General features: G+C 44.8%; 1 protein-coding gene across 5 annotated transcripts in view; it reads left to right on the top strand.

Moving 5' to 3' along the window:
* C8H10orf143 (chromosome 8 C10orf143 homolog) overlaps positions 1-11869 on the top strand; it is a 51879-nt gene extending 40010 nt beyond the window's left edge. For 3 of the 5 annotated variants that reach the window (XM_063782281.1, XM_063782284.1, XM_063782283.1), the window contains 2 exons: positions 10236-10434; positions 11385-11869. In XM_063782281.1, coding sequence (XP_063638351.1) covers positions 10236-10434; positions 11385-11457 — 272 coding nt within the window. In that variant the 3' untranslated portion in view covers positions 11458-11869. The remainder of the gene's footprint in view (positions 1-10235; positions 10435-11384) is intronic. The other 2 variants (XR_010147071.1, XM_024346672.3) reach the window with 2 other exon arrangements.
* The last annotated feature ends 387 nt before the right edge of the window (positions 11870-12256 follow it).

Here is a 12256-nt window from a genome sequence, read left to right as displayed (position 1 = left end):
AACTCACTATCACGAGAACAGCAAGGGGAAGTCCGCCCCCATGATCCAGTCACCTCCCACCAGCTCCCTTCCAACACGTGTGGAGTATAATTCCAGATGAGATTTGGGTGGGGACACAGAGCCGAACCATATCAGCTCCCCCGTTTGGCTTCTCATCTCTTCCATCATTTGTGTAGCCAAATCCTGTTACAGTCCCTCTGTTTGAAATATACCTAGATTGGTTTCTGTTTTCTTACCAGCGCTAATCAGCTAATGAATGGACAGATTCTCCTGGGGAGGAAAGTTGCTGTTTCTAACAGAGGTCTCCGGGCCTGTGTTGCCCCCTGCAAGGGCTCAGTCAGTAGTCCGCAAGCTTGGCACTCCAGAGTGCTGGCAGGGCTGATCCTGGTGATAAGCCACATGAGTCCCGAGAGCCTGGACATGAAAGTTAAAAATACAGTCAGGCCCTTCAATGTTGCCCATCACTAATGCTCCTTCGCTGCCTTTTATCTGTGGTTATTGGTTTTTATTACTCAAACGGGTAGGGAGTTACCACTGAAAAGCCAGCATGCAAAACATGGTGTTTCCTGGTGCCATGGAGCCTCCGCTCCCCACGTTGGTTCTGGATACCAGCATTGTCATTAGCCTTATCTTTTTTCTATTTTTTTTCATTGAGGGCAAATAGCCAAGGAGCAGTCTTAATAAGCCTCCGTATTATTCACTTATTGACATTGAAATCTATTGCCTGACAACATTTGTGTGTGTGGTATATCTGGTGTGTGTGCATGTGTGTGTCTGTGTACATATGTAGTGTGTGTGCATGTCTGTGTGTGTGGAGTCAGGCAACGTAGGAGTAGAAATTGAGGGCAGGGGAAGGGAGGTGTTTGGTCCAAACCTATTGTTTTGGTTCAGTTTTCCCTTGTAGGGACACCAGGAGGAGCCAAAGTATGATTATTCTGATTCTAAATGGATGCATTTTTTTCTTTGTATTTCTTTTTATCTCCAAATGGGTTACCTTTAAAGTATTTCTGTTTATTTTGTTTACATATCTGTACATTATTGGTCATTGCTTTCTACACCTACATCATCTATAAATACTGCACTAGAACAGGAAGCCTTGGAACCCAGTGATCTCTGCCCTCCTCTGGTGCCTGCAGTGACAGCTGAGAACGCTGCCTGTGCTTGCTAGGGCGGGTCCGAGTGTCAAGCTGGGGACGGGACCAAAGATGGAAATGTAACGTTCTGACATCGATGAACAGAGATCGATGCGCAGTGCCCTGCTCTTTGTGTCCTGTCTCGGCCACAGCTGATAGCAAGCATCCTTGTCAGTTCTTTCTTCTTCTGTCATGAGAGAAGAAAACACAATCATGGAGGGATCAACGGGAACTTCATTGATCATACTGTAAGAATCAAGTTGTGCTCCATGCATTTCTACCCCCAGGTTTGTCAAGGATCCTGGAGTTCATTGGTCTAACCCTGTCGATTTACACATAAGGAAAGTGAGGTCCCCAGGGGCTAAGCCACTGGCCTGCCATGCACCATGGTTGATGGGGAGGCAGGGGCCCGAGCACTCTGCTTGGAGCCCCCTCTGCTTTCTGCTCTTTTTGGCTGATCAGTGTGTTTGCAGTCAGCATGCCGGCATCACTCCCCAAGACTGGCGGCCCAGCGTCAGGCTCGAACACCCTCTGAGAACTGTGGCAGTGACAGTGCGGGTTTTTGTGGACTTCATCCCCGGACACAGTGAGAAGCTCTTGGCTAAGACACAGGGCTGATTTACTCACACTGTGAGGGAATAAGCTGGGAATGGAAGAGTCTGGCTGTGTCAGTATAGCCAAATACGAATCCCAGAATAGATGGGTATGAATAGACCACTGACAAAATCTTCAGATTTAGCATCTAGCAGTAGCTGACAGTGAGTACTTTCTCTGGAATATGGATATTGAAAAACTACCTTTAAAAAAATGTTTAACTGTTATTTAGGTCATTTTCTGGCACTGAAGGAGCTGAGGGGCTTCAGATGACTAGAAGAAAAAAGGAACAAGTTCAATTTAGACTCTTCCTACAAACATGTTAGATAAAACCAACACAGATGTGTCCCCCTCCTGCTGCAGAGACTCAAGGTAGACTCTGATTAAAAAAAAAACACACAGCTGATCATGTAATAGGCGAAGAGAGAAAACAAAAGTAGAGCCGTTGGGACCAACACACTCTTTAGTGGCCGTTCCTGGGTCTGAGTACTTGTTGGGTTTAGTCCTAGAATGCACCCAGGGCTGGGAACTGGAATGCTCACGTCCAGAGATAGATGTGGTTTTGGCCTAACAGAGGTGTGGGAGCTAGAATTTGGATCCTTGCATAAAGTTTAGAGCCTGAAGATCTGATTATACCCTAAAAGGGGACTGGAAATTACAATACCAGGCCATGCATGGGTATGGGCTCCAAGTTTATTTTATCTCAGTCGTACAGGAACCAAAAGTAGAAGCCCTGCCATAAAAACAGTTGCAGCCTATCGAAGTCCTGAAGGCCTTGGGTGGCAGCAGGTGCGGAACTGTCCTGTAGGCATGCCTCCACCACCCAGCGTGTAGGAGATTTGGAGATAAAACAACCCCCACGGAGGATAAGATCACACTAGAAAAATAAGCACATAAACAAATCTACCACCATGGTGAGAAGAGGGGTCAGGAAATAAACAGTAGAATCGAAGTCTCTAACAATCTGAAATAATTGAAGAACCTGAAGGTGGATATAAAGTACGGGCACAACTCATTTTATTGCACTTCACTTTATTGTGCTTTGAAGGTACTGTGGTTTTTACACATTGAAGATTTGTGGCAACCTTGCATTGAACAAGTCTGTTTGGTGCCATTGTCCCAAAAGCATATCCTCATCTCATGCTTCTGTGTCAGCATTTTTAAGCAACAAAGTATTTTTAAATTAAGGTGTGTACATATTTTTAGGCAGAATGTTGTTGCACACTTAATAGACTACAAGCATATTGTAAACAAAACTTGTATATGTACTGAGAAACCAAAAAATTTGTGTGACTCACTTTATTGCAGTGTTCTACAACCAAGCCTGCCATGTCTCTGAGGTATCCTGTAGTTATTTTATAAAATGATTAAAGAAGAAATAGAGCCATAGTAAGAAAGGAAGACAGTTTGAAAAAAAATTGGAAGGTTTTTTTAAAAAGAACTAAAAGTGCATGATATGTTCATTGAAGTTTTTTTAAAAAGTCATCAGATTAGACACAGTTAAAGACAGAATTAGTGAATTAGAAGATAGAGCTGGATAAATCCCCCAAGCACAGCAAGAGAGATAAAAATATGGATAGTATAAAAGTGTAATTAGGAGTCATAGAGGAAAGAATGAGAATGCCCATTAGGAAATCCAGAAGGAAGGACTTTAGAGAATGTTTGAGTAGAATAGTTGAAAAGATAATGGCTGAGAATTTTCCAGAATTGAAGAAAGGCATATGTGGTCAAACAATTTTGAAGTAGAATAACAAGCAAGGGAAATTATCCATCAGATATCAAGATATATTACAAAGCTGTGACCATTAAGACAATGTGTTAATTGGCCTAAGTGTAGACTAACCAATGAAATAAAATTGAGATCTTTAAACATGCATATATGGCAGTTTGAAGGCATTATAAATGAGATTTACATACACCTATAAATTGTGCCAGGGCAATTAGTTTTCCATATATGAGGAAAGATAAAATTAGATCTCTGCCTCACACAAAATCAATTCTAGGAGGTGGGAGGTGGGGGTGGGAGTTAATAAGAACTTATATATGAAAAAAAAAACCTTTAACATTGTTAGTAGAAAATATAGAATATGACGGCCAGGCGCGGTGGCTCATGCCTATAATCCCAGCACTTTGGGAGGCCAAGGTGGGCAGATCACCTGAGGTTGGGAGTTCAAGACCAGCCTGACCAACATGGAGAAACTGCATCTCTACCGCAAATACAAAATTAGCCAGGCGTGGTGCATGCCTGTAGTCCCAGCTACTCGGGAGGCTGAGGCAGGAGAATCTCTTGAATCCGGGAGGCAGAGGTTGCGGTGAGCCGAGATTGTGCCATTGCACTCCAGCCTGGGCAACAAGAGTGAAACTGTGTCTCAAAAAAAAAAAAATATAGAATATAACTGCATATATTAAGACATGCTACATATCAGAATTCTTTCATCATTGTCTAAGAAAAGCTTTTTGCAGGAAAGATATTTACAATGCACAAAATATAAAGATGGGTTTCTTGAATAAATATGCAAATCAGTCCAGTAAATAAATGGGCAAAGTATATGACCTGGCAGTTCAGAGAAGAGGAAACCCAAAATAGCCAATAAATGTAAATAGGTGTTCAACCTCACTAGTAATTTAAGGGCTTGCAAATTAAACCATCAAATTAGCAAAAATAAAAATGGTGCTATAACTGTAGGTGAGGTAGAGTGAAAGGATGTGTTCACTTCCTCAGAAGCCATGTAAATGGGTAAAGCTTATGGTGGGCATTTCTGGTAAGCTAGAAGATATGGTCCTAGGTGTATACCCTAGTAGATGCCCAAGAAAGTGTATACAAAATATTTGTTGTATTTGGGAGGCTGAGGCAGGCAGATCACTTAAGGTCAGGAGTTTGAGACCAGCCTGGCCAATATGGTGAAACCTCATCTCTACTAAAAATACAAAAAACATTAGCTAGGCATGGTGGCGCATGCCTGTAGTCCCAGCTACTTAGGAGGCAGAGGCAAGAGAATCACTTGAGCCTGTGAGGTGGAAGTTGCAGTGAGCCAAGATCCCGCCACTGCACTCCAGCCTGGGTGACGGAGCAAGACTCTGTCTCAAAACAAAACAAAACAAAACAAAATATTTGTTGTCGCACTGTTAGAGTAAGAAAAGCCAGAAACAACCTAAATGTTCATCAATAGAATGAATAAATGAATTGCAATAGATTTACTCAATGAAATGTTACAGAGAGCAGTGAAAATGGATCAAATCAAATGGAGAAAAAAGGAAATTACAGAAGGATCTACGTAGAATGATACTATCTAGATACAATTTTAAGCATGGGAAACATTGATATATATCTACTAAAGGAATAAAAACATTTGTGAGAGTGGTAAACAACTTGAAAATAAGGGCGTTATTTCTACTGAGTGGAAGGGCTCAGGGTGCAGTGTTTTGGTGATATCTAATGTTTTATCCCCTAAGTTTTGTGAGTCTTGGGCGTGATGTATCCACACATAGATAGGTCATCATGACCCTGGAGGACATCAAAGGCAGAGAAACATGTGTAGAGCTGCTAGAGAGAAATGACTGGCTAAGCATGAAGGGATGATAATTTGACAACAGATCTCTCATTAGTAGCAATAGATGCCAGAAGAGCTTGGAATGCATCTTTGAGCTGCTAAGGGGACTGCACTGTGATGTGCATGTGGACAGGCTGCACCAGGTCTGGGGGTGCGATGGCCACTGCAGTGGGGTTCCTCTCCCCACCCCAGAAAATTCAGTTACCAAAACTGACTCAAGAACAGAGAACAGAATCAGATCAGTAACAATGGAAGGATCTGGGAAGGTTATCAAAAAGCTCCCATCACAGGGATTTTACAGATTTTAAAAACCCTGTATGAAAGAACACATGGATGATTTAACATTAGAAAAATGACTGCATTGTCTGATCAAAGGGAAAATAGAGATCATCTGTTACATGCAGCAACAGCGTACAGTCAGATGCTAATCCCATTCATGATATATATTTAAAAACTCCACAAACCAGAAATAGAAGGCTTTCTTCTGGTAAAAATTAAGGACATGATACTTAGTGGAAGCATCTGTGTTGAAGAGAAAAGGACGAGGATGCTATTAGCACTTCTGCTCGGTATGCTAGGGCTCCTAGCTGGCATAATGTGATAAGAAAAAAAAAAAAGAAACAATGGACATAAGAATTGGAAAGAGAAAAATCTAAATTGTTATTTCCAGATGGTATAATTATCTACATAGAATATCCAAGGCTGACCACAGTGACTCATGCTTATAATCCCAGCACTTTGGGAGGCTGAGACAGGAGGATTGCCTGAGCCCAGTAGTTGGAGGCTGCAGTGAGCTATGATTATGCCACTGTACTCCATCCCAGGTGGCAGGGTGAGACCCCATCTCTTAAAAAAAAATTTTCCAGAAAATCTGCAGATAGACCACTAGAACTAATATCCAGCAAGGTTGTTGAATATAAGATGAACACACAAAAATAGATAGACTCTTATTTACTGGTAACAGTCAATTAGAAGAACAAAACTCCATTCACATGATTGCAGCGTGAGGATGTAAGTTACTATCTAGTGTTCTGTATTTCATCCTGAAGGACTCCCTTCAGCATTTCTTGTAGGGCAAGTCTTCTAGCGACAGATTTTCTGTTTTTGTTTATCTGGGGATGTCTTAATTTCTCTATCATTATAATTTCAATGTCGTTTGGTTTTGTTGGATATTGAGGAAAGGCGTATGTGGCCACATGGTTTTGAAGTAGAGTAACAGGTGCTGACAGTCTTTCTTCTGGCACTTGGAATATGTCATCTCGCTGCCTCTCACTCCATGATGTCTGATGAGAAATCAGCTGTTGGTATCACTGAGGCTCACTTGCACATGGTATGTCGCTTCTCCCTTTCTGTGTTCAAGATTCTTTGGTTCTAGATCACTTTGTTATGATGTGTTTAGGTGTGGATCCCTTTGGGTTCATGCTAGTGGAAGTTAATTGAGTTTCTTGTATATATAGATTAATGTTTTCAAATCAAATCTGCGAAGTCTTTGGCCATTATTTTAAAAATACTCTTTCTGCCCTTTCTCTGTGTCCTTTTCCTCTGAGACTGCCGCTCAGAGGTGTGTTGGGACACCTGATGGAGCTGCACAGGTGTCTTCGAAGCTCTGTTCATTTTTCTTCGCTTTTTTTTTTTCCTGTTCCTCAAACTGGATAATCTCAATTGATTTTGTGTTCACTAGTTCTTTCTTCTGCTTGCTCAAATCTGCTGTTGATCCCCGTTAATGAATTTTTAATTTCACTTATACTTCTAAACTGTAGAACTTCTGTTTAGTTTATATGTATAAAATTCTCTCTTTATTGATAATTATCTATTTGGTGAGACATCATTCTGCTTTTCTTTAATTCTTAATCATGATCTTTTTTTTTTTTTTTTTTTTTTTTTTTGAGATGGAGTTTTGCTCTCGTTGCCCAGGCTGGAGTGCAATGGCATGATCTCAGCTCACTGCAACCTCCGCTTCCCAGGTTCAAGCGATTCTCCTGCCTCAGCCACCCAAGTAGTTGAGATTACAGGTGTGCGCCACCATGCCTGGCTACTTTTGTATTTTTAGTAGAGACGGGGTTTCACCTTGTTGATCAGGCTGGTCTCAAACTCCTGACCTCAAGTGATCCACCCACCTCGGCCTCCCAAAGTGCTGGGATTACAGGCGAGAGCCACCGTGCCTGGCCATGACCTTCTTTAGTTCTTTGACCATATTTAAAATGGCTGAGGTGAAGTCTCTGTCTGGTAAGTTCATGTCTGGGCTTTGTGTTCTGTTTGCCCTTCTGGGTCAGATCCACTGCCCACCTTTCCTGGCATCTGCACAGGAGGCCAGCCTGCATGGCTTACATCCAGGGGGTGCCAGGGGCGCCTGGGCTCTCCCACTTCCCTTTGGGCTCAGCCGCTAGGGGGATTTGGGGCAGGCAACAGGAGGCTGGAGAACGAGGGCAGGGTATGTGGCCATGTCCCCTGGCCAGTGTCACTCAGCAGCATGTGTCATCTCCTCCTTCCAGGTTCTGGTAGCTGCTGCTGCCTTTATCCCTTGGGTCTGGCCCCTGCACTGTCCCTCGCGGCTCCCAGGACAACTTTGTGACAAATCCTTTTGTAATAACCCCTTTGTGAGGTGTCCTGTTCGCCCATGTATCTGTTTCCTGTTGGGGCTATGACTGGTACAGAAGGGTGCACGCCCACTTTCAAGTGTTGACGCCTCCAAGAAGGAAGGGAGGAAGATGAGGCAAGGGTGTGACAGGTGTCCCTCGGCACAGGGCACAGCAGGTGCTCTAAAGACATTTCATCATACAAAGATGCATGCTGGTAAAGACGGATGATTGTCTTAGAGGTCCAAGCTTTTACTGTAGGCCTTTGTAGAATTCTCTTGAGAAGGGACAGTGTTTTGTGGCAGTAAAGACGAATATGCTGTTAAAAGAAGAAAAAATGACTCCTCTGGCAGATGGTAATGGCAGGAATCGTCAACATCTTTAACCCACAGAGGGCTGCTGTCATCCTGTCACACAGGTACTCGGGGAGAAGTGGAGAGCTAGCCACAGCCAGGGCTCTGCCCATTAAGGAAAAATGGCTTCAGCAAAAAGGGAAGGAGATGTGGGGTGCAGTTCTCTCCTTCCCCAGTCCACAGGGATGACTTGCAGCTAGATGTACCGGAGGTGAGGGCATCAATCTGGGTGTTTCACGTAATGGTCCCAGATGGAGTGAGGTGTGTCCCTGTTGGCCCTGCTGTCCTTCCGGCTCCACAGAGAGGTCATGGAGAGCCCAGCGAGGAAGGCTTCCAAAAAGGAAAGGGGGACGTTTTGAGGGAGTTCATGCGTGGTGGCAGACACCACAAAGAAGCCGTTGCAGTGAGAGATGAAAGAAGGGCTGAGGCCACACACGTGTGCCCCAAGGGTGTGGAGGAGAAGGCGCTGGGCAGCAGGTGCAACCAGAAGCAGCTGACCCTGGGCCCTTTTCATCCCAAGGTTAGAAGCAAATAAAAACTCCCTCTTCACAAACATCGTTCTCTTGCTCCGTGGAATTGTGTTTTACCAAAAGTGGAAAAGGGTTTTCCCATTATTGCTGATCAAATCACTTTTCAAGCCTGACCAAACAGGAGGCAAGGCATTTTAATTGTCTGCAGTAAGACTCACAGTCGAGGCACAATGAGCGTGACGCTCCTCGTCAGACCTGCCTCTGGTGGCTGGTGTGGGCCATCTGTGAGTCCCAGAGTCTGATGACTTGAGGTCCCACTGGCCCAGCCCCAGTCTAGATTGGGGTCAGTACGAGGCTTCTCTTTGGGTGTCACTGGGGGCTGCTTGCTTTGAGAGAGACAGAGACAAACTGGGACGTGTCAAGAAGAGAGAGTAGGATGATGCGGGGACTTGAGATCATGCCAGGGCAGAGGTTTAAATGAGCAATTTCAAAAGGTTCCTTTGTGTCTAAGAGAGAGTAGAATGGTGCGGGGGCTTGAGATCACACTGGGGCAAAAGGTCTAAAGAGCAATTTCTAAAGGTTCCTTTGTGTCTAAGATTCTGGGTCTTGGCCAGCTGCGTTGGTTCACACCTATAATCCCAAGACTTTGGGAGGCTAAGGCGAGTGGATCGCCTGAGGCCAGGAGTTCTAGACCAGCCTGGACAACATGATGAAACCCTGTCTCTACCAAAAAAAAAAAAAATTAGCCAGGTGTGGCGGCAAGCACCTGCAGTCCCAGCTACTCAGGAGGCTGAGATGAGAGGATCTCTTGAGCCTAGGAGGCTGAGGCTGCAGTGAGCCATCATTGTGACACTGCACTCCAGCCTGGGTGACAGAGCCAGACCCTGTCTCAAAAAAAAAAAAAAAAATCCAGGTCTCAGTCCTCAAATTGATGTGGCTCTTTGTCCCCACGTTTTATCCTTTCTGTCTCAAACATGTCTTCCAGGTATACCCCTCCTTGAACAGAGCAGGGAAGGATGCATCAGGAATAAGTCACCTCAGTGAATAGCTTTTTTTAAAAAAGAAATCATTGTGTTTTTCAAGTTCTGTGGTTGGTGATGACGAAATGAATTAAACAGCATTTCCCTGCAGTTCCCCTGTCTCTCCCCTAAGAGACGCCCGCTGCCTCCTGGGTCTGCGCACCCCACGGCACCTCCAAGTGAGCCTCCCAGGCTTCCACTGACTCTGCCCCTTCAGTGCACAGCCCAGAGCCGTGATTTGCCAGCTGGGCTCCTGCGCTCAGAGTCTCCCAACAGAACAGGTTCTTGTCCAGAGAAGGTCAGGAAATGCTACATACTTTCCCCTGCCTTTTAGAGATTTGATGTCCATTAGACTGTGAAAGACCTCGAGAATTGCATGAAGAAACTTGTTTCCAAAATGTCCTTTTGTAAAGGGATACCTGCTACACATGTGATTCTGGGAATATTCTGGGAAGCGCAGGCCTTTTGAGTAAATGCAGCACCTGTATTCACCATGGCATCCAGGGCCCTTCAAATCTCAGTGTTGCTTGACCTCCCAGACAGCTGCTCCCATCCCTGCCATGTGCGCCACAAGCCCCTGCTCCAGCCGCCACAGCTTCTCCGATCCTGGAACAGTCTGACCTTGTGCTGTTCTTACTGCTTGAGGTATACCTTCCCACCTCCAAAGATTCTCCTGCTCCTTCGTGGCCCACCCGAGATTCCTGTCTTGTGTGAAGCCTTCTTCAGGCCCCTCACCAGGTAGGGTCACGTGCTGTCTTCCCTGGCTCCTGTAGCATTTCGTTCTGATCACTCGAAGGAGCCATCAGTATCTGACGTCAGTACTCTGCTGTCTGATAATCCCTCCAGGCAAGTTCAGAGTCTCTCCTGTCTGGTCCCTGTGGGTCAGGGCAGCCCCTGCCTTCCAGGAAGCAGGGACATCATCAAGAACTGGACTGCTTTGTTTCCCCACTGCCCAGCCTACCCCACCCTTCCTGGGCTGCAGCCAGCTCAGGAGCCTGTTGCCCTGATGGTGGAGTCCTTGCAGGACAGGGAGGCTGTGCCTGTCTCTGCCTGTGGGCCAGAGTGCCACGCTGCTATGTGCCAGGATATGTGGCCAAGTGTGACAGAGATTCCTAGATGCTGACGAGCCTCTCATTGCACAGTGGTACAGTGTCTGGCCAACTGTCTATCCCCAGCCATCTGGTTCTCCCAGTTACTTCTGCGGGTGAAGGTGAGGAGATGAGAGGCCTGCTCTAGGAAATGGGTTGGGGGCCGGAGGGGCCCTGGCGGGGATTGCCGTGAGCCTCTCTTACTCCCGGATGTCCCTGGTGAGAGGAGCCACTTTTGTGTTGCTTTTGTGCTGAATCCTGATTCAATATTTAGACATTTTTTAAAAAATTTATTTTATGAATATATGAATAGTATTTTCATTCTCTTGCTGTTCCTCAAAGTACTATAGGAAAGAAGGGAAGTAACATTTATTGAAAGTCTTCTGTGTACCAGTCACTACTGGAAGTGCTTTAAATATCTTAATTATAATGTAATATATATTAATATATCTATAAACAGATACCTCAGGAATTAAGATATCACTTACAAGTAGTCATTTTAAATGTAGTGCTTTGTGTTGGCAAATGTATATATAGCCAAGGTGTATTAATTTGGCCAAGGTAAATTAATTCCCGCAATGTGCTGTTTTATCTTTGTAGGGACATTTTAGCCATACCAAGAATCATTAGAAGATGCAAGCTGGAAAAAAGAAGGTCCCAGTTTTGGTTTTGAACCCTTCATGTTGCAGCAAATGTGAATCTCCTACAGATGGGTTTGGGGACTTACCTGTTCAAATAGCAGCCCGGTGTCCTCTGTGGGTGGGGGGAGGTTTGTCTGTCCTTTCATTCTAGTAAATCCACCATCCTCTGCACGAGAGCCAGGAGAATCCACATCACTTCAAAAGAGCCCCCAAATCCTTACGTACTACAGCCTCCTTTCGAATGTTCCTGGTTGAGAGGGAGATCAATTGCATTATTTACAAGTCAAAAAATTTTGTATCAAACTTCCTATGAGCTTGGGCACTGATGGCCTATGGAGGCCCACCCAGACGCAGCCCTGCCATCATGCTTTTTCATTGTTTTGTGGATGTACCCAGGGCTATTTACACACTCTTTCATTAAAAGGCTTATTTTTATATTTAAAATGTTCTAATCTTGGAGTGAATTTTACTAAATGCTCGTGTCCAATCTGTTCCCCAACTGAAGTTATCAGAGACAGAATCCCTTTTATATTCAAGTGGAAATTACTCATTTTCTCTTGGGTTTTCAATGTGTCGTCTGACTGTGAGGCTGGCATTATTTTCTCTGGGTTTGAAAGCTTCCTGAGATGTCCTGTTTGTAAGCTCCTGTCCGCATCACGTTATCTGCAGGGAATGTGCTCCCTCCAGGGAGTGTCCTCGGCACTGATGTGGGAAGAGCCCCCTCTCTAAGTCATCATGGCATTCGGTCATGGGAGAGTTCCATACGGGAAAGATGGAGCAGAGGAAGACAAGGTGTTGAAACCAGTACAGCACCACCTGGGATATGGATGA

The sequence above is a fragment of the Pan troglodytes genome, chromosome 8, assembly GCF_028858775.2.
Source record: "Pan troglodytes isolate AG18354 chromosome 8, NHGRI_mPanTro3-v2.0_pri, whole genome shotgun sequence".
NCBI classification, from domain to species: domain Eukaryota; kingdom Metazoa; phylum Chordata; class Mammalia; order Primates; family Hominidae; genus Pan; species Pan troglodytes.
This window is presented reverse-complemented; position numbering and strand designations above follow the sequence as displayed.